General features: G+C 41.1%; 2 protein-coding genes across 3 annotated transcripts; one reads left to right on the top strand and one right to left on the bottom strand.

The window, feature by feature from the left end:
• The first annotated feature begins 93 nt into the window (after positions 1–93).
• On the top strand, positions 94–3,413 carry LOC137784656 (aurora kinase A- and ninein-interacting protein). Of its 2 annotated transcripts, none has more exons than XM_068575492.1 (4): positions 94–156; positions 505–618; positions 802–958; positions 1,146–3,413. In XM_068575492.1, the coding sequence occupies exons 2-4, from the start codon at positions 526–528 to the stop codon at positions 2,159–2,161; spliced, it is 1,266 nt and encodes a 421-aa protein (XP_068431593.1). In that variant the 5' UTR covers positions 94–156; positions 505–525; the 3' UTR covers positions 2,162–3,413. The 2 variants fall into 2 exon arrangements, with proteins under 2 accessions (XP_068431593.1, XP_068431592.1); XM_068575491.1 differs by having other exon boundaries at positions 143–227; positions 1,146–3,412.
• Positions 2,514–18,694, bottom strand: cap2 (cyclase associated actin cytoskeleton regulatory protein 2). Its single transcript, XM_068575490.1, has 13 exons — positions 18,451–18,694; positions 15,230–15,351; positions 15,027–15,127; positions 13,732–13,809; positions 9,490–9,633; positions 8,344–8,429; positions 8,086–8,191; positions 5,034–5,217; positions 4,674–4,837; positions 4,436–4,559; positions 4,265–4,347; positions 3,955–4,095; positions 2,514–3,839 (listed from the first exon to the last, which is right to left on the bottom strand). The coding sequence occupies exons 2-13, from the start codon at positions 15,339–15,341 to the stop codon at positions 3,756–3,758; spliced, it is 1,407 nt and encodes a 468-aa protein (XP_068431591.1). The 5' UTR covers positions 15,342–15,351; positions 18,451–18,694; the 3' UTR covers positions 2,514–3,755.
• Between the last annotated feature and the right edge of the window lie 517 nt (positions 18,695–19,211).

Below are 19,211 nucleotides of genomic sequence, written 5' to 3'. Positions count from 1 at the left end.
ACCTTAGTTTATCATTATTACATCCCATTTAACTGTTTTGAAGAACTTATTTAAATTAAGAACGATTTTCGAGGCTGAACCAAATTATTTACACTCAGTCAAACGTCAGTGGCAGCCCATCGTCGAGGCGCCAGAGACAAACGTCTGAACAAAAAGGTAACGTTAACGCTAGTTGATAGAGTTTAAGGAACCGCAAAGGAAAGCCGAAACATTCCGGTAAAAGGAAGGTCAGTTCGAAATATGATAGCAAATGTTAAATCGATAATATAAGTAAGGCTGTGATTATTTAATGCTATTTAACGCCAAATTAGCTAACGTTAACTGTTGGTGAAGTTGGCTAACGAGTCAAGACAAGTTCAGTGGGTGAATTATCTCACCGTAACAGTGAAGACATAGTAATAGTTTTCGGAACTATAACGCAAACGTAATATCGCCTTTGATAAATCATGTAGCGAACGTACAACGCAAAATACGCAAAATTGATTTGTATTTAATGTATCACAGATCTGTCCTTTACTTTCCACGATGAAGACCTCCAAACCAGCGCAACAGACCTCTGCTCACGAGGAATGTGGTGTTTGGCTGGATACTGTGCAACTGAAAGGAAAAGCTAAACAGGTACTTGTTGAAATTCTGACTGAATGGCTATTTTATAACCTATCAATACAGCAGTGAATCAATACATTTAATAACCTGTTCACAGCAGATATGAATAATCATACCATCTTAACAGTAGCCCTTTCCTCAGTTTTTGCACTTGAGTATTATCTCATTTTAACCTGCATGTCTGATTTTTCTTAGAAACGACTTGCCCGTCCCATCTCTAAACTGCTGAATCCTTTCGCTGGAGGCGGGGGTTACAGTTTGGCTGTGGCACTCAATTTCACCCAGACGAAAATGGAGATGCCAAAGACCAAACAGAGCTCCATATCAACCTTTTTTGCACCTCAGAGCAGAGGTACGTTGCAAAACTCTGCTACCATTGAGTTGTCAAGACATTGTATTAGGATGATTATCATATTTTGTTGAATCAGTCAGAAGCTTATAAAGCTGCTGTAAACTATTGACTTGAATCTATAAATTGAAACAACCATTTATTTTTGTGTTAACGTAATGCTTCTTTTTTGTATACCTTCTGCTTAAAGTTCTCAAAAAGATGTCTTCTTCTGAAGTGCCAAACATGGATCTAGTGCAGCCTTCTTCATCATCTACCTTGCCAACACATGACTTAACTGCACCCGATCCTGTAGTATCCGGGACAAAACGAAAACTTGAAATGTTTGACATCTATAACTCTGAGCTTGGAGTGAATCATGATTGGAAAAGAGACAATCGGGCTGAGCCTGAAGCAGCACTGTGTGAGGAGCAGGCAGCAGAAGAGCAAATAGAGGAGATAAATCCACCACAGAGTAAGAGGAGCTTTATTGCACCCTCCTCATTGCCAGGTGACAGTCAACCTCTACCACAGGCGTGGAGTCAGGACCCAGGGCTTACCTGGAGCCAGTATTCTGAAGTTGAATTTTATCCGACAAAAACAACGCAAAAAAACACCTCAACAAAGGCTGTTGTTGACTCTGAGCCAACTTTCCTAAATAGTCTACAAACTGAGGATGCCTTTGGTATTCAGATTAACGTGGAAGGTGGAACCTCGACTCAAAAATCCTTTAAACATTTGTATTCTTCTCAAATGGATCAAGAGAAAGAAAACAGCAGGTTTTTGTCCATTATGTCCCCAAGAAAGCACTCGACTCTCTCTCAAATTGAACCTCTCTCAGATTGTAAATGTACAGAGCCAAAAACTGCATCACCTCTAAAACATGCTCCATTGTGCATGTGGAAAAGTGATGATAAAGAGCAGAGCCTTGAGTCACATTTCAAGTGGACCAAACCAAGCAGCTCTCCCCTAAAAAAAACAGCACCAAAGCGGTCCTGCAGAGAGGTTGACGAGGACAATCTGGCCATGTTGTTCACACAGGACTCTGAAGGCTTCCGGGTGATTGCACACAGAGGTCTGCAAGCTAGGAATCCCCTCAAAGACAAGAGTAACATAAGCTCTATGATGGTGAGAACGAGTGCTTACAGATCTCTCATAGAGGATGATGAGGAAGACATGATGCTCTTTACTCAAGACTCTCAGGGAAATATGGTCATCAAACACTGACAGGATACTTTGAAATGCTTGTCTTTTAATAGTCTAGATGGGGAAAAACTTGTCTTGTACTTGCAGCCAGAGTTTGAAATCAGTTCTAAACTAAAATTTCTTGTTTGTTTCCTCAAAGACTTTATTCTTAGCTACTTTCAAACTGAACATATTGTCATTATTTCTGTGACTGTCTTACCAACCTTTTTTTCGTCTGTAAATATTTGGTATTTTCCTGGATGTGAAGTCTTTCCGTGTTTTCCATGTGAGAGTTTGCTTGATTTTTGACATTGGACAATATTTACTCTTTTTGGTCTCTCTGATGTTGATGTCTTGCAAGTAGCAGCTCTCTTGTCCAAAAACTCTAACGAGCAAGAACTGAGGGTTTTGATTTTATTTGAAAAATTATACACAATTACAACAATTTGCTTTCACATTAATTAAAAGTTTTGAAACTCATTAGTGAAATATACTATCTTTATTTCTGCTGGTGCCATGTGCTACATCTTAGTACAAGTTGCAGGAAGTGTGAATGTGGGAGCCAAATGGGGGCGCACTGTTGCTATGTATGAACACTGGGTGGTGCTGTTCGGGTTCACTATTTAACTCATCAGAACATGATTGACGGCTGGTGTCAGAGCCCGGAAAGGGCACAGGTTTTTGACCACAAAACAACGGCAACATCGAAGGACAATAAATGCATGTTATATACCCAACTGTCTTTAGATCCTCATTGCAAGTAAGTTAACCTAGTACGAGCAATACAGACCAGAGGCGCGTCAGCCTAACTAATCCGGAGGAAGAGGCACCTCAGTAGCCCAACACGTGCAAGGGCTGCTTTAACAGTAAACGTTACTACTACTGTCAGTTTTTCAAGGTGTACGAATGCAGTGCTAACTAGTATTTAGTTAATTCTTTCAAATTAAATGAATAACTCCTCCAGAATCTGACATTACATTCGTCTGACCTGATTGATTTTTACAATACAGACTTACATCTGTCGTTAATGCAAAAGATAGTGAGCTGTGTTGCATAAAATATGACTAGTGACAACCAACCACAGTACACATTTAAAGAGTTATAGATATACTTCATTAGATCAAAAAAATACAGAGTAGTCCAATACTTAACTCAAAGTTATTTTTGTCTGACTGTCATGTGTGCATGTTATGTAATCTTGAGCCTTTTCTGGAAAATAATGTTTTTATCCTGTGGTCTAAATGGTGCTTCTACTCTCATATGGTACAGTCATAACAATGTTGAAATATAATTGATTATATTTCAATACATATTCTTACATCAATGTCTTTATTTGTATGGCACAGAAATCTAAGAAAATGTAAATACATTACTTTTTTGGGAACTCAAAACCTGGGATATCCATTTATTCTGTGGGGATATTCTGTGTGTGTTTTGTAGAGAGGGACAATCAACCTCCTCACTGATTCTTCATAATCAACAGTTTCAAAGTGCTAGTGAGACATGAAGTCACAAATACAGGAACAACCGATGGAACAAAAGTTAATTGTCTGCAGTAATCCCTTTTTTTTTTAATCTCGGATTGAGATTGTGAAAAACAAACAATGACACGGTGGTAATGAAGATGGAGCATCAATCAGCCTGCGATTTCAGTCGGCTCTGTCACCAGTTTGGAGCCGTCCCAAACGGTCTTGAACTGCTCCGGTACTGGATACTCCCTCTGTAGAATCACCAAGAAAGTAACTAAATGCACATTAAGGATTCAGGGAAACACTGGATTTACATGTATTCAGAGAGATCCAATAATCTCCATGTCCCTTGTCTCAGACACTCACATATTCCTCATCTTGTGGTACCAGGATGTTCATCGCGGAGCTCTTGGCACTGACGATGTCACAGTTGAGGGAGTCCTTGCTGAGGTATACCTGGCAGCCCTCCGTCGTGTTGATGGAAATGGTGGGAACTGTTCCCAACACCTGTAGAAAGACATCGTGCAATTACTGATGTGTGGCACAATTTGCACTGAAGTAAAAAACAACCAACAACTGATTTTAATTGTGTTCAAACAGAAGCCTATAGTCTATTGTACTTTATATACAACATAGATAACTGACCCTAAATTTATTCTGTCAATGCTTTTCTCACCTGTAACTGAATTCCCTTGGAGTTGATGATCTCCACAATCCCAACGACATTCTCAAAAACCAAACCCAGCTTCTTGCAGTTATCTAGAGAGAGTCAATACACATCAAGATAGTCATAATCAGAAATTATGAATTTAATCAAAATGTTTAAGTCGCTCTTCAGACTGCTCACCTATGATGATGGAGTTAATTTTGCCCTTAATCTGCAGGGTGGAGTTGTTGCAGCCAAAGACGTAGGCCACTTGTTTTAGCTCCGTCTCCTCAATCGTCAGGTCGTGGTTCTGCTCAAAATTCTCCTACAACAACAAGGGTACATATACAGACAATATTATGTGACTTACCATCAGATGGAAATATAGTATCTTACTTTGGGGATAACCGCTTCAAGAGAAAATAAACATTTTACATACCACCCTCCATTTTTTCCCCTCAAGCTCCAGCACAGGGGTCTTTTTCTGTACAGCTGTCCTGGCTGAGTTTACGGTCCCTGAGGACTTTGTTTTGGTCGGTGTTGCTAGCAAACGTAGATTGGGGTTCTTATGGGTCTTCTTGTCATCCGATATGTGCTTCAGACCTACAGATGGAACATTTTAAGAAAAACGGTGTATGCACATGCATACATTGATCGGTTCCACAAAATGTTCTGTATTCAAACAGTAAACCTTCATAATACGTACAGATATATCCAAGACCATGATCCGTGTGTCATCAATGGCAGCTCTAGTATGTGCTTTTGCACATGCATATTGTATAACCTTTATTGAACCCACCTTTAGTAATGTCCATGCCCTGGTTGAGCTGGTCAAAGAGGGCTGAGTGTTGGGCCGCCGCACTGCCCACCCGAGGCTGGGAGTCACCATCAGTGAAGACTGGAGGTGGGCCGGGGGGAGGAGGCGGAGGAGGAGGACAGGAGGGAGCACTGGGGGGGTCACAGAGAGGAGGAGCGACGGGGCCCTGGAGGGTGGAAAAAGACAAATGTTCGAGTGCACCATTGCTTTTTTGTCTCGTGAGCTTTTGATGCCAAACAACATAGCTGTGACAGTTTTTTTGTAGATGATAGCTGTAGTAACTTAACACTCCAGCAGGGGGAGCACTGCACAATAAATATCTCCAAGCTTGTTGTTTTACCAGTAGACCATGGTGGAGGTGATTGTGCTCTGCATGCATAAGATGAGAAAAAAACACTCTATATGATGTTTTCACTGACCAACTTTACTAAAAATATTCTCATGCATTTATACACATTTCTCCAAAAAATCTTCCTGAAATATTTGGTTTCTTTGGAAACTTCAGGATATCTGCTTGAATTTAAAATAAAGTCTGGTAGCTTTGAAAACTGTCGCCGGCTGAGCAGTGTTAGTTTGTAATTAGACTAATCAGGACCAACAATCAGGCAACTGGTCATCTCTAGTCCACGTCAATGTGTTGACAATGAATTGCAGCTTTTTTTAACTGATGAGCTGTGTATAGTGAAAGTGCACAGCCACCTATTGACTACTACAGTGAAGAGAAACGTGCACACACACACACACACACACACACACACACACACACACACACACACACACACACACACACAAACAGTCTGAAGACCTTGCACAGCTGCCAGAGAGAGAAACACACACACACACACACACACACACACACCTATAACACCAGTTCAACTGTCAATTTACACGCTTCTGAGTACAGCTGAGACTACTTGACCTTAGACACGAGGCACATGTGTCGTGAATATCATTGCTGAACAATGCTGACCTGTTACACTAAACAGCTCAGCGCATACCACTGGATTAGAAGCAGCATGTGTGTTTTCATGCATGGCTGTAAAACTGTCTGACTGCTTCTTTGTGTTCATGGCTGCTTGTGTATTTGTGCGTTTACGGGTCTACACAAACACGTTTGTCTGAGGCAGAGGAAAACTTTGCATTTTAGTCCTTTATTTTATTTTGAGGGGCGTTTGTCGCAATTAATTAATAGAAACAACAGAAAATGAATTGGCAACTATTTTGATAATAGAGTCAATTCCATACATTTAAAGCTAAAATGCCAAACATTCAGTGGATACAGATGTTAAAACCTGAGAATTGTCTTTGGGTTATTTATATTTTAACGTTTGGGACTCGTTTGGGGCAAAATCAGCAATTTGGAGACTTTTTCTGGAGTGAAGTTGTGTAGTGACTTTTTTTTTACTGCTTTAAGGAATTCTACATTAAGAAAAGATATGATATAAGATATAATAATCAAAATTGTGTGTTTTTCTTTGGTAAACATTATCTAGAATGTACTTGTTTTTACAAAATTTGAAATTCCTTTTAGACCTGATCTGAAGCATATGAACTAATGTGATGTGTGTGTGTGTGTGTGTGTGTGTGTGTGTGTGTGTGTGTGTGTGTGTGTGTGTGTGTGTGTGTGTGTGTAAAAAGCCATATGCCAGCCTGTGCATGAGTATAAGCGTGTCACTAAACCCCTATCTGAGCAGCAGATGACGGCTGCGTAAAAGGGAGACCAGCCCTGCAGTTTAGGTTACGGCGCAGGCTGTGTGCGTACACAGACTCTTTGTCGGGGTTCTTCTGTGAAGAAAACCTCCATTCAAGTAAACCCTGAGGACCACCTGTTAGTACCACATACTCACGTCCTTGTACGTACACACACACTGAGTCTCTAACACACATTTCAAAACTGTCGTTTGACAGCCGGGACAACAGCTGACACACGAATAGCCTCTGCAAGCTCTCAAGTTTCTGCATGTAGAAAACACACATGCATGCACATCTGTTGAGCATTAGCTTCACCTGATGTTTTGACCTAATCATTTGATGTTAAAGGAGCAATTTAAAGCTAGTATTTGCTTTTATTTAATCTTGCCGAGAGTGAGATGAGAAGATTGTTATTACACTGCAGCTCATTTAGCGGTTGTCGTCTGCAGCGTTCTCCCTCAATACTGGACACGTTGAAAACTGTTGTCCTCGTTAGTCACTTATGGCAGGATTTATACACATTTTGACCAATGGATTTTCAGGACTTTTCCAGGACTTTAATCCAAATTTCCACGACCAAAGATTTTGTGAAATGTCGGTGTATACATGAAAAAGTGAGAAAATGTAGTATTTAAACGAAATTAACTAAATGATATGCAATGTGTTATTACAGCCATGCCTACTGTTTTCATTATTTATGCTAGGTTAAATTAAGATAACTCCTGATTATAGCTTCATATGTAATGTACAGACACATGACTGGTATTGATCTCCTCATCAAGCTCTCGATCAGAGCAAAAGCCAAATCAAATAAAATCAAAGTGAATATATGTATTTCCTAAAATGTTAAACTGTTTCTTTAAGAGGAAAATTTCACCATGGCTTTCCCTGACTCAATAGAGATGAGAAACCCTTCGAGCTAACAAGGAGAAAAAAGGTCAAGTGTGTGTGAAAGGATTTGGTTTCGGGCCATCACAATCTATGGGATCTAATGAGTGTGAGTGCAGAAGAGTCTCAAAGTGACATCCACAAACAGAAGTGTGTGTGTGGGAATTACATAGGTTTTGGGAGCTCTATGGAGCACCACAGGGTGCAGCCACTGGAGAGAAGCGCGTTCATTCATTCATGCTTTCTGCAGTGGTTTATGTAACCAGCTGCTCCATAACTAAAAATGGAAGTGTACGCAAATAGCAGGAGTTAATTTGAGCTCTGATGTAAAAATATCAAAGCCTGTGAATGGAAACTCGATGAAAACACAGATATAATATTAAACAAATTGTTACAGGAGTAAGGTATTATCTAGAGGAAAGTGCATTTTTAGAGGAGAAGTAGCTGTACTCACACTCTTGCTCCACACCAGTCCTGTAGTGTGGTGCTGTTTGATGAAGGACTGCATCTCGCTCCAGATTGAAAGGTAAGAACGTACCCAGTCTACATGACGCCTGTCGCTGGGGAGGTGGGTGAGAGGTGTGATGATCAGATGAAAACAGAAAATAAGATGAGGTGAGCAGGAAATCATGTACAATGAAGTATTTCACTGATGAACTTTCTGAGATTGAAGTTGTCTCTTGAATCTAATCACAGAATTAGACGGACTTACGTTTCCTTGTAGTCCTTCAGCACTCTGTTGGTGTAGAAAGTGGCAGCATCGTTCATCTCCTTCACATACGGACCCGGCTTCTGACTCTAAAAGGCATGCAAGTTCATCAGAAAACACTAACCTCACTGTCAATTTACTTTGAGTTCAAAAAATTCACATACAGTCTTATGAAAAGTATCTGACTATCAGCAGCATTTGTCTTTATTATAGAGCAAAAAGCAGAAGAGCTCATAGTGAAGAGAAGTTCCTTCCTGACAGCCACTAACACTGGGCAGAGCCTGATCCAAACGCTTTTACTCGAAGGACTCAAGTGAAAAAGCTTTGATCTTAATCTAAATGATATTTATTCCTAAACTCAGGAAAATATATTTTGTTTTGACGAGAAGCAGAGACTAATGAGGGGACAGATTAATAAATAATGGACATAAACATGGTAAGCTGTGTTTATGTATACTAATCTAGTTTTTATGTATTTAATATGACTGCTGAATTGTAATTAAATTGTAATTAAAGGAGCTGTATTTAGCATTCTGAACATGAGCAGCAAACAACTACTAGCTATGTAAAGACCTAGTGGACTAATGTGGACCTGAGAGAGAAGTCACTCTCCCTCTATTTGTGTTGATACCAGAGCTTCTCCTTGCTTTAATGACACAACGTGGCCGGCCGTGTTTTTTGTGCTTCATCGTCATTATGAGCCACAGGTTAGCTCATGGCTGCTGCTCTGCACTGCTCTCACAGCGTGGTTACAGCTGATAACACCATCCTGACCGACAGCCTGGTCGTGGTCGTGTATCACCCACCCTCCGGTTCCCCCTCAGGTAAACACAGTTAGCTGTGTCTGCACTGTTGCCGTAGTTCACACTGTTAGCGCTGTTAGCTAAGAGCCACCGGCTATGTTGAGACCCGCTGAGAGGAAAAACAAAATACTTCCAATACGCTTTTCTCACAATTAGTATTTTTCCGGAAACTTTGTTTTTTCCCGCTTAAGTTAAGAGATTCCTTTGTTGAGTTAGTTGTATACGTTTGTGTGTTTATGTGCTTGTTATTGTTTTTATATGCTGATACGCATCTTCTTCCATGTGTTTTCCTGTATATATGTGTTTGTGTTTGTGTATAAGTGTGTGTATTTGCACTCGTCCTTACCACAGCCACCCAGCCTAGAGCGGGGATGCTTTCACTGATCGCTGACAGGTGGTTAAAGAAGCTGCTGCCGCGATTTCGTTCGCGGAAGCTCTGGATCTCCTGGATGTGATCCGAAATGGGCTTCAGCAGGTCATGCAGCTCCATCTGCAGAAGAAGAATCATAGAGTTATTAGAATAGGTGAGCAGTAGGATGCAGGACAACATGTCAGTGTGAGAGAGGTATGCAAGATGAAAAAGCAACTGTAACTAGAGTGGTAGGATAGTGGGAGTCTAAACAACATATTGGATTTAAATCAAATACAAAAAGCCTTGAGAGCTAGAAAACCTTCTTTCAAAAAATCAATTCTCTTTCTGATTCTTCTTCAATTTATTTTGGATGCTTTTTGTTTACCTACCCATCCATACCCAGCCTGGCCTCGTTCCCGGTCAGTAATTCCTAAACTAGGCTACAGGACAGTAACAAATTTTATTAGCCCAAGCTTTTTTCCATTGGCTCTTCCAGATCTCAGCTACAGTATAGCCCGTCTCCCAGCCCTCAGCTCCCCTCCCCATCGCTTCGTTCCTGAAACATTCCTCGGTTCATGGGGAGATCCCTCTGGCCTTGTAAGGCATACTGCTCCTCCAGTGTTTACAGTTTACCTATCACACATTCACCCGCACACATAGATTCAGGAACACAATGTTAATCTGTGGAATTTCTGCTACAGCTTTCTTGTTCTGATCTGCAGTGAACTGGCTGCTATGTAAAACATTTACTGTTAATGAGCTGTGACAAAAGTGTTTCTTTATTCAGATGAGAAGCTGCAGAACACAGCTCTGTTATTGAAGCAGCTGATTTATTACATGCAACAAAATAAGTCAGTGTATTTGCGTTGATACCATCAGTTTAATAACCTGATGTGTGAAAAAGTATTGTTGAATAATACACATAGATGTTTGTGTGACACTATGCTGTATATGAAAATACAGCTGCTAAGCTTGCATGCAAAGGAGCAATACAAACAGAAGTAAATGTTCTCCTTTTTTTCTCAAGAAATTCTTCCCCCAATGAGTTGCACATGATCTCTATAAGCTGAAGTAGACGCTACATTCTCTGCTCCTTCAGCTGCTTTTATTCTCACTAAATCCAGCTAATATCTGTGTTGCGAAGAGCTTTAAAGGACTATATCTTTCCTCTCCAAAGCAGCTACCATACTTGTGTACTGGGTTTACTGAGTAGGAATGGATGATACGGATGATTTGAGGTAATATGAAGTGCAACTATCAATTATTTTACTTAGTAATTATTCTGCAGATTATTCAATTTGATTTTATTGATTAAATATTTTGTTTAGAAAATGTCAATGAAAAAAAAAAGATTCACAATCATACACAACAAAAACATAATTAAATTTGCAGAGTTGAGAAGCTGGAATTAGCATCGATGGATTTTTTGCTTGAAAAGAATGAATAAAACAACTAATTAATTAATAAAAATAGCTGCAGATTTAACTAACAGATAAATCAACTGATATTTTCAGCTCTACTATTCATGTGAAAATTCTTATAGCGTCCATTATACCCGCCTGTCCCTTGCTACATCGCACAACAACAAAGTCCTCATGGCTCTCACTGAAAGTATGACTTGTATTCTGTGAGTCAGTGGACTTCCCCACTCAATCATACCGCATGGTGAGAAGAGACACAAATATATTAGTTGTATTCCCAAGTGCACTGTAACCTGAAAATGTTCTGGTAAATTTAAACTGCTTCATTCCTAAGCACATATTTACATTGGTCCTATAGACAAACATAGTCATAAATACACACATAATAGTTTACGCTAAAATAAGCCAAGCTAATTTTGATGGCCAGTAGCCAACCTAGCTTAGCATGACTACTTGAAACAAGGGGAAACAGCTGCCCTGCCTACCAGTACCTCTAAAGCTCACTAACTATGTCGTATTTCATGTGTTCAAGTGTTTTTTCTTGCTAGAAGCGAAATAGCTAACCTTTGGGCAGAGCTAGCTTCATGAGGCGGTAAGCTTTGCACAAAGACAGGAGAACTTAATTCGATCAAAGACTGAACTAATGCAGCTCCCAGCGTTATGAACTGTGATTGCTCACACTGCGTTCTACGTTTGAACTAGTTTACACATCCCATAATAATCTCTGAACTAAGATTAACACAATGATTTAAATCCTAATTCCCACTGCTCCTCAGGCAGTTCTCCAAAACTCTCTAAATCTCTAAATGCAAATGTAGGCCTCCATATGACTACATGGATAAGAAGTCAAGTCAACTGAGGCAGAGATACAAACGGAAACAAAAGGTTCAAAAACGTCGGCTCACATTATTCGATGGGCAGTGTGTTACAAAAGCACAGCGTCCGAGCCTTGACTTCCTATACAAGCAGTGGATCAAAGGTGCAGAGTGGAGGGCGACAATGGGAGAACAACTGTAACTGTGAAAGTCTACAGTGTGTCTGAACTGCCAGACACACAAAGCGAACAGGCCAACTTGAGGTCACATGAGAGAGAGGCTTAATTTCTTTCACTCTAACTTTCTCTTTCTCACACACACACACGCACACACATACACACACACACACACACACACACACACACATGCACACAGGCTCAAATATAGAACATGCCCATAAAAAGCCAGAGAGCACAACAGAGGCTGTGCTGCAGAGAAAGGCCAGAAGTTTGTTATCTGCGTGTGTGTGTGTGTGTGTGTGTGTGTGTGTGTGTGTGTGTGTGTGTGTGTGTGCACGTGTGCGCGTGCGTGCGTGCGTGCGTGCGTGTAAAGAGGTAGGGCACTGGTCACACACACTTTTCCTCATATGCCGGATCTGCATTGCAGGCTACAGATATAGACATGAATGAGTGAGATCAACAGATGTGTGTCTGGGTGTGCATGTGTTTGTTTGTGAAGGTTTTTCAGCACAGGGATTGTACTAATTGTAGTCTGTGTGTGTGTGTGTGTGTGTGTGTGTGTGTGTGTGTGTGTGTGTGTGTTTGTGTGTGTGCATTGTGTGTTCTATGTGTTCTAAGCGTTCTATGATAATTACATACTTGGAAAAGGGGGAAAGACTTCTGTTACCGCTTTTTCTGTGACTTGTGTTTTGTATTCATTTGGCCAACAGTGATGCAAAGGTTTTTTCTCTGATTACCTAATATCTCTTTCCTCCCCTCTCTTAGGTCAGTTTCTCTCTCTCTTTCTCTGTAAAACACTGACTCCTTCCTTGTTTGTATTTCTGACAATCACTGAATGCTCTTTTTTGAACAGCCTCTTGACCAATGGCCTGACAGATAGCAAGTAATCACTTCCTGGTGGGGCTCTACGAGCCCTGTAACACACGCGCGCACACACACACACACACACACACACACACACACACACACACACACACACACACACACACACACACACACAGAAGGCCAATGGGATGATATCATACGAGCTCTCTCTCTCTCACACACACAAACACCCACATAGTTCTTTCTCCCACCCTCCTTTCTCTCTACGTGATCATGTTGGGAATGTGATGTATTGGCGTTTTCTCAGTCAAAGCGCAGCATAATCCCTCTGTGAACAGCCCGGCCTGTTGGGGAACACAAGAGGGGAGGACACAGGCTGACACACCGCTCAGAGATATAGTTCATCTCTGTGTGAGATGTGAAACATTTGATGAAGTTTTTTACTGAATGTTGTGAGCGTTGCACTGAGCATCGCCTGCTGCAGTTAACTGAACGCGAGCAGCACTGATCATAATGATGATATTAAGCCACGTTAAATGATTAATCACGTTCAGTTGGGTTCTAAAAGCAACAGAGAGCATACTGTATACATAAATAAAGTTAATGACATGAAGATTGGCATCATTTCTGTTGCTAATAAAAAACATGAAATACTCTTTTTAACTACTGTTTGCTTGCTATGAGGAAAAAAGGTTTTGATTTAGTGTACAGTGGCAAATCTTTTCGTTTGACAGTAAAGCACATCTCAGAGATAGGTGAAAGTGTCAGAAATAACTTTCAAATCAAATTATTTTTAATGAATTATAAAATCAAAGGTCTAACATTCTGATATAAACCTGACAGAACAAGTTAAGAGTAGTTGAGTGCACATTCACATAATCTCTGTGGGATCGATGCTGGAGAAGAATCAATACAATTGCAATACACTGGCAGCACAGCTCATTTTAACTCAACAGTGACCACACACAGCTCTCACACCATTTCAGCATGTTGTACCTGAGCAGGTTTCTGGTGCGTGGCGGCCATCTTGAGAAAGGTTTGCAGAGTCTGCAGGGCGTTGTTAACCATGTCTGCCTGTCAATCATAAAGAACCAAAGTAAGATAGGTTAGTATATGGTAAAGGTTATGATACATGGACCGTAACAGGCAGTAACTATAGTGTTTATACTACAGACCATGTTAGATTGCAATGAAAAAGAGCTTTGCAAATCTTTCATTCTCCTATGTTTACGTTTTTAGTTTTCTCACGACTATTGAAATCCTGGCAGACAATCAATCTGTCTTAGACATGAAACAAAAGTTTAGTAACACATGCACACATGCACACGCACACACACACACACACACACACACACAGACACACACACACACACACACCCACACACACACACACAGACAGACAGACAGACAGACAGACAGACAGACAGACAGACAGAGAGAGTTTGGGTTTGGCCCAACCAGCTGTGTCCTGTGTGTGTTTGAGACCTCCAGTTGCGGGCCAAGGGAACCACCAGGGAGGCTTTGTCCATAAAAGGAGCTTTGCAAACTTAGAGAAACTACCTCTGTCTCTCGCTCACACACTCACCCAGATATGTGACATGGAGATAGAGATCTTCTATCAAGGTACAAAGGAAGAAATACAAGCATTCTTGTTTTACATTTGGCTGTGATTTTTCTCTGCCTGACCTCACTCTTCTGTTCTGGATTCATTCAAAGGACACAATTCTGCTATTTGGCGTACCACAAAACACACTCACAGTCTTAGCAGTAGTACAGGTCATTACCAAATAGAAAGAGGTGCTCCACTAGCGTTTTGATAAATGAAAGTATGGTCAAAGTTCAGTCATACTCCCATCTTTGGCTTTGTAGAAGACAGTAAACATGGATCAGGGCCTCCCATACACAAACATCACTACCCTGCAGCTTTCCAGTGCCACACATTTGTAAGCTGGATCTAAAGCAGGACAATCCATGTTTGTTTATAAATGTAATAAAAATTGGCACAGGCAGACTGCACTAGTTGCTCCACTGGTATCTGTGCTCCCTTTTGAGGATCTTGGCTCATTCTTGAGAGCAATCCACCTTTATCTTGTGGTATAATGAAGAACCCTTGATGTCCTCTGTGAGGAATAACCTGTAAATAAACACATTAATCTTGTGGTGACGAGAATCTTGTTCAGCCCTGAGTCGTGCCTGGCATGCAGCTTATGTTGCTCATGAGTCGATCAACATTTTGATTAACTCCTCTCGTGTTTATAGAGACTTTAGTGACTGAATCCAACACAACTTACATGTTTCGCCACCTCACTTCCTATGGCGTGGCTGTAGCTCAGGTACTCTGACAACGGACCCGTCAGTAGGACGTCAAAGGCCTCCACACACTGAGATAAACCTGGAGACACAAAGAGAAACCATTGCTCTAAGTTTACTCCAGTTCATCTAGGGCCTGTTTAACTTGTTGATAGTGGTATGTATTCCTGAGGCACAGACTTGCCTCCATCGATGCCGTTGACACAGTCCCCATTAGCCATGCCGCTGGACATTGTGACTGACATCTTCTCCAGGCGAGTCACAGCTTTCTCCAGCCGCTCTATTAAACCTTCCATGGTGAAAAACCTAAAAAACAAAAGAATAGTTTCTCAAGCTGTGACCTTTCTAAACGTAGATATTTGTTTTGTAATACAGTATGTTTTTTCCCTTTATTGATCTCATTAGAAATGTTTTTCCCCTCTCAACGGGGAGGGGAGAGATCGGCACTGGGTCCTAAGCAGAGGATCACTATTGAGGACTGAATCACTGCTTGACTTTCCCACATAAAGCTGGCACAAGTCATTACAGAGAGAAACTACATGTAGCCAATGCAGTAGGGTTTATATGAACACTGTCTCTGTTTGACGTCTGGTGCTCTGCCAAAGTCACAATTTGCCATGAACACATGAACGTATCACACAATTGTATTAAGATGGGACAGAGACTGGAGTGAGGCAGAGAGGAAAGACAGAGAATTGAGTGGAATAAATAAATAAAACTTTGAAATACACGGTATCTTTAAGTAGAATCAAAATTTAAAAATGAATCTATACTATGCTAATATTTACAGACAATATTATACAACCGCAGACTTCTGAAATAATCTCATTAACTTTTAAACTTTTGGAATGGCTAATGTATATTTCTTCATTTATTATTAAATGCCATAAGGTGTCAATGACCCCCTTTTCCACATATTAGCACAATTAACTTAATTCATTTAGATTGGACATTCAACATACATGATAATACAGACTGTATCCAAACAAAATGTGCACACAGTATTGTCAAACTTAACTCACTGCTAGGAGATGAATGAACCTCCTGCAATCGAATGCCACTGAAACACGGCCCAGACGACATTGTACCTCACTCTTTCACACTGACCAGCCATGTGCCTCACCATAAAGACATGCAGGCAATTAGTCAACAGAGTGGAATTCAATCCAGCAACCCTATGCATGTTTACGCAAACTACTGCTAGGTAACACACACATCCTAATCCACCACCTGCTACCTTCCTGTCCAACAAACAATCCAAAGGTATGAGTTTTAATCTTTTTTAGTTGCTACACAAATGATCCATAAAAACCCCAGGAGGCTCTTTGCGTCACATAAATATAGCAGCTTGACTGCATAGTTGTCCCTGTCTGTAATCTTTAAAATGAGGTCTTGTAGTGATGTGCTATGAGCATTAAATGTGTCCTGATGGGCGTCATCGAGTCATCTCTGTGGAGAAACCTCTCAGCCGTGCCAGATGACAGTCACAGGACTCAGCTGCTATTTCTGCCCTCTGGGTCACAACCGTCTGAAACCTGGCGAGCTCAATGTAGGCTGATCATGAGCAGCACCTCAGATATGAAGCAACATCTGCTCCCAGATATTTGCTTGGATCGAGTGGAGTCAGGTTTACCTCTTGCGTTTGAGCAAAGATAAATATATCAATAAAGTATTGACATTTTGAAACCCTCTTTAGGCCTACTAGTATAACTACTTCTTTAGAGGGCCTACCTGTATTGTTGTTTAAACACGTAGAAAACAAAAATAAAACATTTGTCATTTATGGTTAATAAATCTTCTTTCATGGTGGATGTTTACTTTTTTCAAGTATTAAACAACAGACTGCCCCAACACACTATTTGACCACTCACCGCTGGGAAAGTGCTGAAAGTTATCAGACCCAAAATACATCTTCTTACCAACACATTGTAAGAACCCTTTATTAACCAATCATGAACATACACTATAGCAGTACACATGTAAATCAATGTAACAAGGTGTTAAGTTACTCTTTCAAGATGGGGCTCTGAGAAATATTGGAGGGCAGTTTTCATTTTCTGATGCAGCCCCAACACTGCAGCTTTACATTGTATACTTTGAAAAGAGGTGAAAGAATCAACTACCGTATTTGCTGGAGTTCTACACACTTCACTTAATCACTGTCTCACTCAATAATTATGTATTTAAAAACCATGAGACAGAAACAGCCAGCGATTGTCAAACAGCCAAACTCTTCATGTCAATGCAAAGACATGGCCAGTGATGTGTTTTTAGCTTTTTATAAACACTTAATATATTCAGCTAATCACAGAAAACGGATCTGGAAACAGCCAGAGTGGGTTCAAACCAGTAATGGTACAAAGACTGTACAACGTCAGAAAAAAAACTAAATGTTGAAGTCAAAGGAATTCATCTGTTGGTAAATTTCTGAAGTAGACCCATACATGAACACAATCCACCACCTGTTCCTGTAGACAGGTGGGCAACAGTGTACAGACCCCAGCTAACAGCTGAGAAAGCACACTTTGACCGCATGTGTCTCCTGAACCCTGTGGCCTGGTATCTGATCTTTGGGGCTAAATTGGGCCACAGCCTGCTGCTGTGGGCCTACTGTAAGGTATTGTAATGTATAGGTCTCAAGGTCCTGTGCTGCACTGTACAAATAAACTTTAGTATATTCAGCAAATAATTGTTGTATCTGTATTGCGTTAACTATATAGCTTCAACATTTAAACAGGACACCATTGTAGTGTCAGTATGAGCTGTTAGTAAAAGTCTTGGTCCTGGGTCCAATTATATCACATGGCCTTCATCAGCATATGAGCACTTAATCGTTAAGTTCTAGACTTGAAAGTTGAGTTAAAAAGAAAAAATGGGGTTGAACCAAAGTTAGAGTCGACCTTTGAGCAACGTGAAGGGAGATGTGATTAAAAGCTTCAAAAACTACTAAATGGACCTTTAGGCGAGAATGTTTTGTCAATTTGAAACTCAAAACGTCTTAGTCAATGTATATATGACAGTAATAGGCTGTTTAAGAATCATATTGGCGGATATAAGTGCTCATCCTGCACTCACAGTCCCAAAGATGACGCTTCACAATAAAGCATGACATGGCACACTTCTGGCATGCTGACAGGATTTTCACCGCCCCTCAAATCTGAAGCTCCAACACAACATCACCGTTACTCCAGCAGACGAATGTGATCAGTGGAAACAAAACAAAATCAACACAATGTGCTCTTACACTGCGTGCTAAATATAAAACACCATGGCGCAGGGAGGAGGTGAAGATGGCTCTGGATATATCTCTGCGTCGTTGCACACCCACTTATTGCCTCAGCTCTACCAGAATCAACGCAACTTGACAGTCAAGTAGAAACTCATCAGCATGGGAAAACAACTTACCTCACTCCTCTGGTCCCGCAAACGTCCACAGATGTTTTGTCGGGACTGTCAATATCCGGACGGGTCCGCGGCTGCGTGCTGCGGTCGTGCGGTCCTCTCCTGCCTCCCTGTCCCGCCACTCAGCTGCGCGCAGCACCGTGGCTCTTCCGGGATGTCCTAATTAAGCAACACTGGGAACACGAGAGCCGCACGGCGAGCAGAGACCAGCACCGTGACTCAGTGCCGCAGTGTCTCCTCTCTGGGGCGGACGAGCCTTTACCTCGCAGGCAACATGGCAACCTCAGACAGCTCCGCTAAAAATAGACGAGTTGTTGACGCGGTGGCGGAGTCTGCACGGGGGGAAATGGACTTGAACTTAACGGGGAAGTCATCATCATCATCATCATCATCGTATTCATCCAGTGCGCTCGGGCCGGGCTTGACCCCCAACCTGGAAATCCCCTCATACACCTGATAGATGAAGCTGATGGTCACCGTCTAAGCCGGACTCCCCTCACTTTGTGGTTTTTGTTGTTATGTTTTTTTTTTTGTCATTTATAACAGTAAAACTACAAAAAAGTAGTAGTTAAAAAAAAAACTCTTTACAGTTTTAACTATATTCTGACTATGGCTTCAGTCCGGCAGCCTTTAGCAAAATTGGGACTTTGCAGCCAGCGGTAGCAGCTATAGGATCTCTGCTCCCCCAATATCACAGACTCCTTCCTCATCTGTGTATAATTACATTCTGAATGATATGATCTGAACATTGCATTGGACGCCAT

Source organism: Clinocottus analis, unplaced genomic scaffold, assembly GCF_023055335.1.
Source record: "Clinocottus analis isolate CAN_PGR_092001 unplaced genomic scaffold, fCliAna1.0.p SCAF_14, whole genome shotgun sequence".
NCBI lineage: Eukaryota > Metazoa > Chordata > Actinopteri > Perciformes > Cottidae > Clinocottus > Clinocottus analis.
Note: the sequence above shows the minus strand (reverse complement) of the source record. Positions and strands in the feature narration are given on the sequence as shown.

What these genes read in the sequence shown, in the direction of transcription:
- LOC137784656 (XM_068575492.1), top strand. Translation starts at nt 526, where the DNA reads ATGAAGACCTCCAAACCAGCGCAACAGACCTCTGCTCACGAGGAATGT. An exon ending in TGAAAGGAAAAGCTAAACAG is followed by an intron (nt 619 to 801) that starts GTACTTGTTGAA and finishes GATTTTTCTTAG; the next exon opens with AAACGACTTGCCCGTCCCAT. An exon ending in TTTTGCACCTCAGAGCAGAG is followed by an intron (nt 959 to 1,145) that starts GTACGTTGCAAA and finishes TTCTGCTTAAAG; the next exon opens with TTCTCAAAAAGATGTCTTCT.
- cap2 (XM_068575490.1), bottom strand. Translation starts at nt 15,341, where the DNA reads ATGGAAGGTTTAATAGAGCGGCTGGAGAAAGCTGTGACTCGCCTGGAG. An exon ending in CTCTAGGCTGGGTGGCTGTG is followed by an intron (nt 8,430 to 9,489) that starts GTAAGGACGAGT and finishes CATGCCTTTTAG; the next exon opens with AGTCAGAAGCCGGGTCCGTA. An exon ending in CCAAGGGAATTCAGTTACAG is followed by an intron (nt 4,096 to 4,264) that starts GTGAGAAAAGCA and finishes GTCTTTCTACAG; the next exon opens with GTGTTGGGAACAGTTCCCAC.